The following is a 15507-nucleotide window of genomic DNA, read 5'->3' as shown; positions in this document are numbered from 1 at the left end:
GCTCTGTGCTGACAGCTCGGAGCCTAGAGCCTACTTTGGATCCTGCGTCTCCCTCTCTGCCCCTCCCCTGCTTGTGCTCTGTCTCTGTCTCAAAAATAAACATTAAAAAAATTAAACTTTGGGAAAAAAGAAAAGCTTCTGCAAAGAAAGCCATCAACAAAATGAAAAGGCAACCTACTGAATGGGAGAAAATATCTGCAAATCACAAATCTGATCAGAGGTAAGTATCCAAAATATATAAAGAACTCCTACCATTCAACAGCAGAAAAAGATCTGATTCAAAAAAATGCACAGAGGATCTGCATAAGCATTTTCCCAAAGAAGACAGCCAACGTGAAAAGGTGTTCAATATCACTGATCATTGAGTGCAAATTAAAACCACAAAGAGATATAGCCTCACACCTGTCAGAATGGCTAGAAAAGAAAGACAAGAAATAACAAGTGTTGGAGAGAATGTGGAGAAAAGGAAACCCTGTGCACTGTTGGTGAAAATGTAAATGGGTGCAGCCACTATGGAAAACAGTATGGAGGTTCCCTCCCCCCAAATTAGAAATACCATGGAGGCACCTGGGTGGCTCAGTCAGCGAAGCGTCAGACTTCTGCTCAGGTCATGATCTCATAGCTTGTGAGTTTGAGCCCTGCGTCAGGCTCTGTGCCGACAGTTCAGAGCCTGGAGCCTGCTTCGGATTCTGTGACTCCCTCTCTCTCTGCCCCTCCCTTGCTTGCTCTCTCTCTCAAAAATAAATACACAATTTTAAAAAGTTAAAAAAAATAGAAATACCATATGATCCAGCAATCTTGCGTCTGTGTATTTATCTCAAAAATAAATGGAAACACTAACTAGAAAAAGTATCTGCACCACCATGTTCACTGAAGCATTATTTACAATAGCCAACAGAGAGAAGCAGCCCGAATGTCCATCAGTGGATGAACGAATAAAGAAAATGTGGTGTATATTTACAATGGAATATTATTTGGCCATAAAAAAGGAAAGAAACCTTGCCATTTGTGACAACATGGATGGACCTTGAAGGCATTATACAAAATGAAATAAGTCAGAGAAAGACAAATTCTGTATAATCTCACTTATGGGTGGAACCTTAAAAAGCAAAAAACCCAGCTCACAGATAGAACAGATTGGTGTGGCTGCCAGAGGTGGGGGTGGGAAGAGGGAAAAATGGGTGAAGGGGGTCAAAACATACAAACTTGCAGTTATAAAATAAACTGTTCATGAGGATGTAATGTGCAGCATGGTGGTTACAGTTAATAACACTGCATGGTATATTTGAAAGTTGCTAAGAGAGTTGATCTTAAAAGTTCTCATAAAAAACCCAGAATCTAGTAGAATAAAATGCTGGAGCAATCCCTATCAAAATAACACCATCATTCTTCACAGAGCTAGAACAAACAATCCTAAAATTTGTATGGAACCAGAAAAGACCCCGAATAGCCAAAGCCATCTTGAAAAAGAAAACCAAAGCTGAAGGCATCACAATCCCGGACTTCAAGCTATACTACAAAGCAGTAATCATCAAGACAGTATGGTACTGGCACAAAAACAGACACTCAGGTCAATGGAACGGAATAGAGAACCCAGAAACGTATGGCCAACTAATCTTTGACAGAACAGGAAAGAATATCCAATGGAATAAAGACAGTCTCTTCAGCAAATGCTGCTGGGAAAACTGGACAGCGACATGCAGAAAAATGAATCTGGACCACTTTCTCACACCATACACAAAAATAAACTCAAAATGGATGAAAGACCTAAACGTAAGACAGGAAGCCATCAAAATCCTCAAGGAGAAAGCAGGCAAAAACCTCTTTGACCTTGGCCGCAGCAACTTCTCACTCAATACGTCTCCGGAGGCAGGGGATACAAAAGCAAAAATGAGCTATTGGGACCTCATCAAAATAAAAAATTTCTGCAGAGCAAAGGAAACAATCTGCAAAACTAAAAGGCAAGTGACGGAAGGGAGGAGATATTTGCAAATGACATATTAGATAAAGGGCTAGTACCCAAAATCGATAAAGAACTTATCAAACTCAACACCCAAAAAACAAAGAATCCAGTGAAGAAATGGGCAAAAGACATGAATAGACACTTCTCCAAAGAAGACATCCAGATAGCCAACTGACACATGAAAAGATGCTCACCATCACTCATCATGAGGGAAACACAAATCAAAACTACAGTGAGATACCACCTCACACTTGTCAGAATGGCTAACATGAACAACTCAGGCAACAACAGGTGTTGGCAAGGATGCAGAGAAAGAGGATCTCTTTTGCACTGCGGGTGGGAACGCAAAACTGGTGCAGCCACTCTGGAAAACAGTATGGAGGTTCCTCAAAAGGTTAAAAATAGAACTACCCTATGATACAGCAATTGCACTACTAGGCATTTATCCATGGGATGCAGGTGTGCTGTTTCGAAGGGGCACATGCACCCCAGCATTTATAGCAGCGCTATCAACAATAGCCAAAGTATGGAAAGAGCCCAAATGTCCATCGATGGATGAATGAAAAGAAGATGTGGTATATATATACAATGGAGTATTACTCGGCAATCAAAAAGAATGAAACCTTGCCATTTGCAACTACGTGGATGGAACTAGAGGGGATTATGCTAGGTGAAATTAGTCAGAAAAAGACAAATATCATATGACTTCACTCATCTGAGGACTTTAAGAGACAAAACAGATGAACATAAGGGAAGGGAAACAAAAATAATATAAAAACAGGGAGGGGGACAAAACATAAAAGACTCTTAAATATAGAGAACAAACTGAGGGTTACTGGAGGGGTTGTGGGAGGGGGATGGGCTAAATGGGTAAGGGGCACTGAGGAATCTACTCCTGAAATCATTGTTGCACTAGATGCTAACTAACTTGAATGTAAATTAAAAAATAAATTTAAAAAAAGAATAAAAAATAATAATAAAATGCTAGAGTGTATTATTCCATGTGGTAAGGAAGCATTGTTTGTGTTCTAGATATGGATGTGTGTGTTAACTCTGGGCCATGGAGTTAAATGTAGTTTTTATTATGGATTATAGTAAAGTTTGGAAAACACTAAACCAATGGGGGTATAGGGACTTTGAACCCCTCCTAGAAAGAAGCTGGCAGGAACCACAGCTGTCATTGTCTCCCACAGGGACTGTACAGCAAGACAAAGTCACCCCAAATGCATAGGCCCAGCTCAACTTCTTCCTAAACCTCTGTGGGCCCCCTTTCTCCCAATTGCCCCCTGGACAGATTGTCAGGCCGAGGCGCTAGGGGCTGCTCGGAGCCCATCCTGCCCCTGTGGTCCCATCCCAGGGCCCATAACCTTCCCAGCACAGGGCACAGGTGCCTTTTGTGCAGGCATTTGGTTGACTGCATTTATGAACTCATTCTGCCTTGGCCACTCTCACCGCTTCCTATTGTCCCCTCGCCCAGGGGGCCCATTTTCTCTGCTCTGGTGTCCTGTGAGCAACAGCCTGAGCAGGAACAATCAGCAGCTAACCTACTGAAGGGGGACTCTGACGGGCAGAGTGCAGGGGACCACAGGCTCTCGGCGCAGGTGGGGGAACTCTCCGGGGCAGGAAGTCACACATTGTTAGCGCTGAGGGGGCCTCAGAGAGTGAGACACAACCCCTTAATTTTACAGATAAGGACACCAAGGCCCCAGAAACCAGGGACCTGCTCAAGGTCGCCCGGTAACTGAGCAGCTCCTGTATCCGAGGCCCGTGCTCCGCCCATCTCCCTGGACTCTCCAGTTGGCCGATTCCAACAAGAGGCTGGAGCCCAGTGTGGGGTGGCACTTGATGGTGACCAGCAAGCAGAAGAGGGGTCCAGGGGTTTTGGAGTCAGACAGACCCAGGTTGGAATCCTGGCTCTTGGACACGCACTAAGCTGGCTGGCCCTGGACAGGTTACTGACCTCCCCAGACATCCGCGGCTTGCTTCTGTACCACGGATCCAGAAGAGACGACTAACATATCGCAAAGGGTTTATGATTTGCTAAGCTCACGAGGCCTGTTCTTTCCATTTTTTGGTAAAGGGACAAAGGTCAGTGACAGAGCTGCTCTGGTCAAGGACAGGAGATTCTGGAGGCACCGGGGAGGGAGGGTTCCAGAGCTTGATAGGCAATGGGGCTTTCCGTCAATTTGCCAAAAATCAAGTAGCTACGGGAGATGACTGAAAATGGTCAGACCTTAAACAAGGTCCAGGGCAATCACCTCAGGGGCAGAGGTGGGGGCGGGCAGCTCTCAGTCCTAATACAGGCCCTGCCAAAGCTCCTTCCAGAAGCCCTGGGTGGTGGTGGGCAGACGGCAGCCAGCTGTGTTCTCTGTCTCTCCTTAGTGCCTGTCCTACCTCTCATCCCATCCCATTTCGGTTTTACGGATTGATATTTAGATTAAAGAGATACACACAGCCCAGGAGCACTGAGGCCTGACAGACAGAGGAACTCGACCCGTCAATCACCGGCAGCCAGCTCTGCTTCCTCCAGCACCTGTTCCCTCTGACTGGAGATGAACCCAGGAGTAGATTAGAGGGGTCCGGAAGTACAGCCTGGACACGCCCCGAATGGGGGAGGGTGTGTCTACAAAGGCCTTCTAGTCAAGCCTGGGAGCTGGGCTGGGCTGACTGTGTGTATGCGTGTGTGTATATGTGTGTGTGTCTTTCACTTCCCTCTCCCCCTCCCCAGGCTGCAGATATTCAATTTTCTTTTAAACGGTGGGGAAATTGGAAGAGGTTTTGTTCCGTTTAAGCACAGCTGGAGTCTTGTCTCAAGGGACTGGAGAACAATGAGATCAATTAAGATGCCTGCAGTGAAGGGTGTCAGGAGGGGGTGGGGTGGGAGAGCACCAGGTAGGGGGGCCAGGAGGCCCTTCTCAGGAAGGGGAAGGTGGAAGAGGTGGCCCAGGCTTGTCCCAGAAGTCTAGCTTGGGCTCTTCCCTGCTTGGACCTGCCTGTCTCTATTGGGTTTTGCTGAAGTATCTAGACGAGACCCGCTCATCAGCTCACGTGATCTCCCAGACTTACTAATAATTCGTGTTGGCAATTTCTGTTGCCAGCTTTGTGCAAGAATACAATCAGGTTGAACCAATGCTATCAGAAGCACGGAGAGGCCACTGTTCTAGAACAGCACAGAGGGTCCTGGACACTTGGCATGCAGCAGGTGCTGATACCACTATCAAAGCGTTGGCTACGTGGGGACTCTGGACTCCAACCTTTCCATAGATGGTTCCACAACACTACTGAGACGGAAATTATCCTCCCATGTTATAGAGGAGGAAACTGAAGCCCAGGGAAAGGAAGTTACAAGCCCAAGGCCAACCTGCCGGTAAGAAGCCGAGGCAGGACCCCTAGCCAGTGTCTGCCCACTTTTGTGTTTGCAGAGGTGCAGGGCTCACCCGGAAGTCAGGTGGAGACGGAGAGGGATGCGCCGTGCTGGGCCTGCGGAGAACGGCAAAGCCATTGCCCAGAACTGGGCGTGAGCATGGCCACCTGTGACTGGAACCGTCATCTCTCACCTGGTGTCCCAGCTTCCACCCTGGTGCTCTCATGCCCTCCCTCTTCCCCACCCCACCTCAGCCTATTCCCCACACGGTGACCATCAGAGCTCTCTGGCTGGCACTTCTGATGGGCTCCCTGTCCTAGCCAGTCACCTTCTGGCCACCTCTCCTCCACCTACACCCCCAGGCTCTTGTCTCAAGTCTTCACCTGCAGCTCCCTCAGCGTGGGGCAGCTCTTTCCCGGGTTCCCCCCTCATTGCCTTCAGGCCTCTATCCACCGCCCCCCTCTGTGCGAGGTCGGTCTTCCCTGACCCCTGGAGAGAACACAGTAACACCGCCACCCCTGTTGCTCCCCACCCGCACCGCTGAAATTTCCTCCATGACGCCTATCCCCATCTGACACGCTCTGGGCTTGCTTGTTCACCGTCTGTCTCCTGCCCCTGGAATGTGCAGGGATGTCTGTCTTCTTCACTGCCGTCATTCTAGGTCCTCGATAAACAGCCACTGAATGGAGTATTATCTGGGGGCCTCTCTGTCTCAGAGAGTATGGAGTCCTGCTCTGGGAGGGGACAGTGGCTAAGGCTTCTGCAGCAGAGACACAGGGGCACGGTGGCACCCAGTGCCACCCAGCAGCAGCCAAGGGAGCCGGGTCAGCTCCTGCTCACCTGTTCGAAGAGCCAGGCTGAGGGCCTGGGTGCATTTCAGCCTTGACCTTGCAATCACAGGTCTTGATTAGGACTGGGAGGCCCAGGCGATCCTGGAATCTGGTGGCCCTAGCACCTCCCAGCCCCCTTGCCTCTGTTCCTGGGCTGGGGGTCTGCATCCCCAGACTAAGCTCGCCCTAGTGACGTTTCTAAGTGCAGTGGGGAGGAAAGGACATTAGCCACGAAAGCCCTGAGCCGTGAGAACTGCCAGGGAAAACAAGGTGCCGGGTACCCAGGGGAGCTGGGGAGAAGGGAGACTGCCAGTGATCAGGGGGAGGGCTTCCTGTGGGGAAGCTAGCAACTGGGCCGGCTCTTAGGTTAAGCAGAGTTTTGATGGTCTCAGACAGGAGGGAGGAAGAGTTAGATGGGGGAGAAGGGTGAGAGCGTGTGGGTGATATAAAGGGAAGTGGGGCAATCTGGTCAGCAGGAGAGGAGGGTGAGGGGTGTGGCAGGGCAGAGGGCTGGAAACAGCTCAGGGCCGGGGTGTGGAGGCCTCGAATGCCAACCCAGGCCTAGGGCACTGGAACTTTACTGGCCAGGGGGTACCTGGGGGCAGCAGGGATTACTCTCTTTTCCTTCCCCCTCCCTCCCTTCTATTCTTGGAGAGCTCTGACTAGGCTCAACACAGGGTTTGAAGGGTTTCCCCTTCGGCTGCTTTGTGCAGGAGGAGGAGAGGGCACTTGCTTCCTCATGACACCATGCTCTCATAGGACATCTCAGTAAAGGGGTACCGAGTTGGAGTGGGCACTAAAGTGGCTCCGAGATCTCCGTGTTTGAGCAAATGCTTTGAGATTCCTTCCATTGAGAATTGAGCGGGGCGGGAGGGGGGGGGGTGGGGTCTACATCCCCTCCCCTTGAATGTGAGCTCGCTTTGGTGACTCTCTGATAACCAGTAGAATTCAGCACAAATGTGTGCATTCGAGGCTAGGTCAGAAATGGCCACACAGCCTCCACCTGGTTCTCTTGGGACACTCTTTCCCCAGAGGCCTCCTCCAAAGGGCTCCTGCTCGGCACCCATGTGTGTGAGATGTGTGCACCGTGGGGGGAGGCCGCGTGTGGGTGCCCACGACAGTCAGGTAGACCCAGACCTTCAGCGGGCCCAGCCTAGATACCAGACACGGGAGGGACAAGCCTCCAGCTGCCGGGCATGCTCCACCCGGAGTTGCAGAGAAGGACGCCCCCGCTGAGCCCTTTCCATGTTCCTGACCTACCCAATCCATCCGTGAGGGTAAGAAAACGGCTCCTGTTTCATGCAGCCAAGTTTGGGTGGCTTCTTACGTGATAGGAACATGTGCTGAGGGTCCCTGTCCGGAGCACGGCACAGAGCAAGCATTAACCGAGCGTGCGTGGAGTGTGGGAACGCACAGAAACAGCAGAGGAGGGAGTGCCTTTGGGCAGGGCATTATAAAGCTCCTACAACCAGGACAAGCTACGTAACTTGCAGGGCCCCACGCACAGTGAACACGGGGGGCCCCTGGTTCAAAAATTAAGAATTTCAAGACACTGACAGGCCAAGTGTGGGGCCTTTGGAGTCCAGGCCCCTGAGCACATGCCCAGGCCTGACACCCAGGAAGCCAGCCCTCCTGTCACATCTGCTGTCTGCCTGCCTTCCTCTGAGTATGCGCTGCTGGCCGGGCTTGGTGCCGAGGGCCCTCCCCAACTGTCCCGTTCCATTCTAACAACAGCCCTCCCGGACAGGACCTCTCAGCACACCTCCCCAGGTCGGAGGGGACGACACAGGCTCAGCTGACCGTCAAGGGCCCATCTTGGCAGAACGGGGATTGCACGCAGGCTGAAGGGGTACGGGCCAGCCAGATCAGGGTCCTTTAAGGCCACTGATAAGAAAATCCACTCCGGATGACTGTAAGCCCTTGACTGCTTACATCCACGTCACCACCCTGGGGTCTCCCAGCAACCCAGCCCTGTGTGCTGGGCAGGTGGTACTTTCCCAAGCCGGTGGCAAGGGAACCAAACCTGGAAACGGAGTGGCCAGCCCGCGGCAGAACAGGATTCTTGACCCTGCCCAAGACATTATCAGTCGCCCAAGGACAGGCTGGGAAGATGGGCAGGGAGGAGGGAGAGAAGCCATGCCTATCGGCCCCTATAAGGCCACCTTGGAGCTGAGGGGTAGCACTCCGCCCCTGGGCTGAGTGAACTGTGAGCTGGTCCTGGGACCCCACACCAGCCCAGTCAGGGCTCTTATGTGTCTCTCCTTCCTGCTTTGATTTCTACGCCTAGAGAAGAATCCCATCTTGTCAGACTGTCCATCTTCTGCCCATTCCTGCTCTGCCTGATCTCCCTGGAACAGGGACAGAGGCCCTGGATGACAATAAGATCTGCCCTAGGAGTAACCTCTTTCCTGGCTGCTGTCCCTTCTCAGCATTCCTCTTCCACTGCCCAGGGACATGGAGCTAATAAATCTGGGGACACGAGCGCCCTATTGCGGGAGGCTGGGCTGGCTCATCGCACATCCCAGGTACCACCTCTGTCAGCTGTCTCCCAAATGCCTGCCACGGGCCACCAGGAAGGAAGAGGTAAGAGAATGAGGATGCTTTGATACAGGACTTCTCCGCTGTCAGAACAGCAGCCCAATGGTTATATTTGGGGTGGGTGACAAAAAGAGAAAGAGCTGAGCTCTGTCCATGTCCAAAGAATACAAGTCCACCTCCCTACAGAGCACATCCCCCCTCATTAGATTTCAGCCACAGGACCTTTGCACACGCCATTCCCTCTTTGTCCAATGTGCTTTCCTCCCCTCACTCACCTATTAATGCCTACTCAGTTGCCACTTCCTTAGGGAAGCTTTCTCTGACGTCAGTCAAGGTCAGGTGTCTTGTGATAGGTTTCATAGTTCCCCTCTCTCTCCCTCGTAGCAAATAATAATTAAAGATTCATTTCTTAATATGAACATCAGGCTTTCCCAGGAGACTGGAAACTTCATGAGGGCAAGATTCACATCATTACTGTCCTCAGGGCCACGTGCCTGGCACATAGTAGGTATTCGTAAAACATATGTCGAATGAACGAAGGGTTGGATTGCTTTCCTACTGTCCAGGAAGCCCTGCTAGGTGCCAGGTACCAATTGGTCAGGCTGCAGGGCTGCCCCGAGCCCAGCAGAATCCCAGGAAGACACCCCACAGCCTTCCCACCTGACTCTTGGTGTCACGTCAGGAGGTGGGGTTGGAAGGTGAGAATCAGAGTGGCTTGGGGATACGAGACGGGAACAAGCAGCGCCATCTAGAGGATGGGGAGCCACCAACATGATACAGGAACCTTTACACAAGTTGATGAACACAAACGTGTGTGTTATATACACATGCCCCTGGGCACACGTAGCTGCATACGCATGTGCGTGTACGGATACAAGACCATGCCTGTGTGGACACCTCCCCCCGCCGCAAGCATACCTCACGTGCACCCCCCGAACATGCGTGGGTACATGTGCCCCTGCACCCTTCCCCTGCATGGTCGTCCTTTGGAGGACCGGTCCTGGCTGGCATGGATATCTGTCCTGCATCCTCCCTCCTGCCAGGAAGCCTCTTCTAATCCGGGCTGCTTTGGGGTTCCCGCCTCCCTGGGCAAAGTGCTCTGGTCTCCCCGGCTTGGTCTTCCCATCAGTAAGAGTAGCTCACGCAGCTCTGACCCTTGAGCAGCTCGGGACCTACACAGCCCAAAATTCACCTGATGGTGCCAGAGGTTCTGGAAGGGCTCAAGGGTCACCCAGAGACAGAATGCCTGGAGCAACCCTGTGGCCTGCCCACCTGCGTCCTGCAGAGGGCACTTCCTGGCTCCTCTCCTCACCCTCAGCTCTGAACATTACTGAAAGGACAGGCTCAGTGGTCCAACTCAGAACCTTCTGGATGGGCAGCCCACTGGTTAAGGGCCTATGGCTTGGGGCCAGACAGTCTTTTTGGGGACTGCAGCTCAATCACTTAGTAGCCTGGGGGGCCCGGGCAAGTTATAATCACTTAACCTAAGCGTCATTTCCTCACCTGTCAAATGAGAGTGGCAGCGCATTCTTGGGTTAGAGACAGAGCATGTAAAGTGCCCGTTTCCAGCTAGGACTCAACAGTGACGGCCACCGAAATGATTATTGCAGTAGCAACACTAACAGGGGTAGCCGCCCTCAGAGGTCAGCTCCGCCATCCCCCTTCCTCTGGGCATGACGGCCCCAGGCTCTAGGTCCGGAAGGGACCAAGGACACATCTTAGTCTATCTTGTTCATTTCACAGATAAGGTACAAGAAGAGAAGCAACCCTAGGCATCCAAGGAGTCAGCGCTCACGGCCAAGCCTTTGCACTCTGGGTGCCCACGCTTTCCCCTCCGCCAGTGGAAACTCATTGTGCTATAACTGGGGGCTAGAAGGGTCTCAAAATCTAGGCTGGGGGAGGTCCAGGGAGCGGAGAGGTACAAGGGTCCAGCCCTTCCAGCCTGGCCAGAGACGAGGCTGGAGGGGACAGACCTTCTCCTTCCAGCTGCCCCTCCCCGCTGTCAACCTGCTGCCTCCCCCGCCCCCCACCCCAGGGCAGGTGATAAGCCACGGAAGCAGGGGCCAGCGCTGTGTGGGAGGCCCCTCACAGCAGGCTCTGCCCCAGCCCTCCTCAGTGCAAATTAAAACATTTCCCTTTTCTTGCGTAATTTTTTTCTGACACAACTGCCCATGAAACATTTTAATAACATCCCAGAAAAGGTCATGGAGAAGGAATTTCACAGTCCCTGAGCAGGCAGCTATAACTTCAGCTCCTTCTGCAGCAAAGGAGGGGGAAAGATCAGACTGACCCCAGAAAATGGCAGCGTGGGGGAGGCCAGGTCAGGCCTGGGCAGGGGGGTGGGTGAGGCCATGAAACCTGCCACCTGCTAGGAGCTGTGGAAGCTCCCTGGGAGATGATGGTGGGTCCGTCGGGTTGGGGCCGCGCAGGGGATTCTTTCACACCTAACATTCACACCTCTTGACCGAGGTCTTGGGTGGCCTCATGCCCATTCTGCAGATAAGGAAATGAAGGCTCTCAGAGGTGACGTGGCTAGACTAACGCACAGCAAAGGCAAGGAAAGCAGGGCCCACTCAGTTTCGTGTGCTCTCCGGAGCTCCTGCAGGCACACGGCCCTGGGACCAGAGCTTATCATTGGGCGAAAGAGCCCCTTCCTATCTGCACGACTCCACAACCCTGGGGCCAGGGGTGTTGAGAAGGAGGTGGGCAAGGCTTAGACTCAGGCACCGGAGGCTGCCCAGACGAGCCAGGCCTAGGAAGAGACACTCAGAGGAGGCTGAACGCATCCGTGGAGCGTTTGGAAAGCAACTGGAGAAGGGGTTTGTGGGAGCCGGGCCGGGGTCTACGCAGGCCCAGGAACTGCTCTGGTGCTTGAGAAAACCCACTGTGAGGACCCACTCTCTAGTGGCAGCCCCAGAGGAGACCGGGCCTAACACACTGTCCTTGACCCCAGCAACTGGCCACCAGCCAAGAGGTGTGCCTCCTGCCCCTTCACACCCCACCCCTGCTCCCTAGGTTCGGCAACCCTTCTCCAGGGCTGTGGGAACTTGTGAGTGCAAAGTGAGACCTCCATCCCCAGGGACACCCCCCAAGCCGGACGCCTGAAATCTTTGCCATGTGGTCCCGGGCCTGTTGGGGTGGGGTCCCTAAAGCACAGGCTGCTTGGGTGTCCTTCACCCCGATATCTGAAGATGGCTGGGGGTGGGGAGCTGACGACCTCAGCCTCCGGCACTTGCTCTCTGGCTGCCAAGAGGATCCGTGGGACCTCAGGCACCAGGTGACTGATTGCAAGGAGCATCTTGGTGAAAGCCAGTGGGGCCACGGGCTGGGGAAGCAGGCGGGGAGGAAAACGGCCATGGCAGACTTATTGTTTCTGTCTGATGGCCCGCCAAGCTAAACATCTGTTTGGAATATTAATAACTGTCAGATGGGAAGGGCCTGGGGGCTCAATACAGTTTCATACCATCTGTCGGTAAACACACTTCAGAGTCGGGGGCCCGGGATCAGCAGGCAAGGTGTTGGCTCGGAGTAAGGATGGAACAAGAAATGGAAACGGGGCCCCTGAGGCCCTCAGAGTGGGCAGGGAAGGGCAGCAGTGAGCTGAACTGCATCACATTTATGGAGCACCTACTATGCGTGGGAGCTGAGCTTGCATACCCTAAAACTGCCACTTGGATCTGCTCGGCAACCAACCCTCTCTGTTCTGGTAACAGGAGCCCCTCTGGCGTAGCCCCTGTCCCATTTCCAGCCCAGAGAATTTGCATGCAGCTGACCCAACCTCTGGCCCCACCGGGAGGAGTGTGACCCATCTCTGGTATTTCAGGATCATGATGATTGGGTCCAGGATGGCCCAGCAAGGGGAATCGGCTCTGGGACTTTTGCTGGAACTACTCAAAAAGAAGACGGTTTTTCCACGATGGGTGATAAATTGGTAACAAGCAAGTCTGGGGGTGCTGGTGTTCCTCTGCCCACGTTAAAAAAAAAAAAAAAAAAGCAGCACCCTGGTGCTAAAGGCAGATTCTTGCTGGGCGCCTGGATACAGCCACGCCTGAAATCACTTACACTTTGAATTACACGAGCTGGTCCACTTAAGAGTTTGTGTCCCTTGCCATCAAGAATACTGACTGATACAAACGGACCCTGGGAGAGGCCTCTTGTCAGAGTCCCAGCCAAGGGCCGCTGGGGATGGCCAGATACCCTTGAGAAGCCCATTCTTGCCTGGTGCCTGTGTTCAAAGAGCGAGGGTGGCCCTCCTCGGAGCCGGCTGCCCCCTATGTCTATTAGAGGGCACTTCCAGGGCTCCTGGCCTACTCAGGCTCAGTGCCTCTCAAGGCCAAGGCAGAAAACCAGTGTCCTTGGCCCGATCCCACCCTCCCCCCGGGTTGGCGCTCTTTCTGCAGTGCTCCCTGACCACGGGAGCCCCATTATAAAGAGTCCAGATGCTTTAATATGCAAACGCCACAGCCTCTGGGGGCTTGGGGGGGGGGCCGCACCCCCTCCCTGACTGCCCAGGTTTCTTGGGCAGATCCCTCTGGCTGCCTCCCCATGGGCATCACCAGAGCTCGATGGCCTCGTAGAAGAGCAAGACTCACCAGGACTGTCAGCACAGAGGTCCCCAGGGTGACGTTCTCGTACAAGCTGACGTTGTACAGTGGCTGGCTGAAGATGGGCCGGTTGTCATTCTCGTTGATGAGGGCAATCTTCACCTTGGCATAGCCCACGTGGTCAGGCACACTCTCGTTGGCAAAGAGCTGGGTGTGCAGAGCAGGGGCCTGGGTAAGCTCTCACGTGCTCCTGGAGCCTTCTCCCCCCAAAGTCCCCCTGGGGCCTTTACAGGTCCTGACAGGGAGTTCCTGTCTGCGTCACTGCCCATCCCAGGTGTGTGTTGCTGTGAGTCCCCCCCATCAGTGTCCAGAGGGCCAGGGTGGCCACTGATTCTGCTGGTGGCTGGGCTGGCAGGGGCTGGGGCAGTGAGGCTCACTATTGGCTTCTGAGGCTGTGATCATGCTTTATAAATTCTGCTAAATTTCCAGACATTTCCTTGTGCTCCTTGAAAATGGGGGGGCTCAGCCCAGCCCCTGTCAGGGGCTCCGTGGGCTTCTCAGAGTCAGATACATAGGGCAAGAATGGGGAGAGGTGGAAGGGGAGTTTAAAGGGGATGGGATCACCCCTGCTTCCCCTGATAGCTTCTACCCAGCAAAGTGGGGGGGGGTCTTACATCAAAGTCGTAGCGGTCCACAGTCTCATAGTCCAGGGGGACGGCCACCCGGATGCGAATGTCCGCTTTCCCTTGGACAGAGGTGGGGGAGATGATGAAGTGCTGGGAGTTGTTCCCCACCAGGTACACTTCGAACATGCTGTTCAGGCCCTGGGGCAAAGTGAAGAAAAACCAGTCAGAGAGGGCTCGGGAGGCCAAGGTCAGGAGCAGAGTGGCTTTGTTGGAGGTGGACGAGGTGCCCGTGGTGGGGCTTGCCTGCCCCCCCAACCCAAAAGCGGTCTGGCCTCCTCTGGGTGACCCTGGCCTAGCTCTCTGACCCTGCCTCCTGTCCCTGTCTGGGCCTTCTGGAAGTCTCGACCAGGTCTTTTTGCCTTCGTTATCCCTTCAGATGCCTAAAATGTCCCCTCCAGGTGGTTTGGTTCATTTCATTTCCCACCTCCTGTCCCCTTCCTCAGTCCCAGTGACCCCAACTGGGAATGATCTGCAGTTGGAGGACCCAGCAGGGAGACAGACGAAAGAGGGTCAGAAGGGAATGGAGGGGAGAGAAGCAAGTTAAGTGTCCCCAGTAGGCTTGGGCAGGAGAGGGACAGCAGGACACAACTTCTTCCCCTTCCTCCCCCTGGAACGTGTCAACCAGGGAGAACGCTGGCTTCCCTACACAGGGGATGGGATCACCCAAGCAGCTGAGTGGCAAAGTGAACCCCTGTGTACCCCACACTGGCCAGCCGGTAGGGGTCTGGAAGACACTGGATCCCAGGTAGCTCAGAGCTCCCATGTCCTTCACAAGCTCTGCTTGTGGCCCGGCAGCTGAAGGCTCGTTCTGACACCTCGTGTGAGGTCTTCAGGCTACCCAAGACCCCAGATCAAAAGAGCCAGTGGTGGAGGTGGCAGAGGTGACTTACTGACTCCCCAGGGTCTGACCTGCTCAGAAATGGAGTCAACCTCCACGGGGAGAAATTACCCCCAAATAAGCCTCCTTCAACCTAGGCAGACGCTCATGCTTTGCAGCCAACCGGTGGAGAGCGTCTCCTCATCCTTATTTCAGGTGCTCAGTGGCTTTCAGACCTGGGCTGTCAGCCCCAGGAGGAAATGTCCCCACTGCTCATCCTGTGTTACCCACCCCTGGCCTGGTGCCCCGCCCCACCCCTCGGTGTACGTGTTTGTAACCAGAGGGATCTCTGGAAGGGATCTCTTCCAGAACCCGTTCCTGCCGTGAGGTGGGGGCAGCCAGGCCACCAGGAAGTCTTTCCAGATGGGGATGGTCCTGGCTGGAAAGAATGCCCTCAGTGAAGCCTGACAGTTCGCAAAATTCTTACAGTCCTGGACCTGTCCCACAGGCGGTCAAACACATTTGTGGAGCGAAAGCATGTTAATATGTCCCCATCAGTCTCTATCTTCTTTTTCTATTTGCAATTATAGGTTGGCAAAACAACACTGCTAATCTTGGGGTACAGACAAGCAGCAGGGCGTCCAGAACCACCCAACCCCCCCACCCCTGCGCGCAAAGTGACTCCAGCAGACTGTATAGGCAACGCTCCTTTGGCCCCGTCAGGTTGTGGGGTCCTCAGTTCTCCCTGGCGTGGAATCCATCCGT

General features: G+C 53.6%; 1 protein-coding gene across 10 annotated transcripts in view; it reads right to left on the bottom strand.

The window, feature by feature from the left end:
- Positions 1–15507, bottom strand: part of CDH23 (cadherin related 23) — a 417627-nt gene that overhangs the window by 145277 nt on the left and 256843 nt on the right. For all 10 annotated transcript variants that reach the window (XM_023240529.2, XM_023240536.2, XM_023240532.2 and 7 more), the window contains 2 exons: positions 13914–14063; positions 13288–13446 (listed from right to left, as the gene is read on the bottom strand). In XM_023240529.2, the coding sequence (XP_023096297.2) occupies positions 13288–13446; positions 13914–14063 (309 nt within the window). The remainder of the gene's footprint in view (positions 1–13287; positions 13447–13913; positions 14064–15507) is intronic.

Source organism: Felis catus, chromosome D2 (assembly GCF_018350175.1).
Source record: "Felis catus isolate Fca126 chromosome D2, F.catus_Fca126_mat1.0, whole genome shotgun sequence".
NCBI classification, from domain to species: Eukaryota; Metazoa; Chordata; class Mammalia; order Carnivora; family Felidae; genus Felis; species Felis catus.
This window is presented reverse-complemented; position numbering and strand designations above follow the sequence as displayed.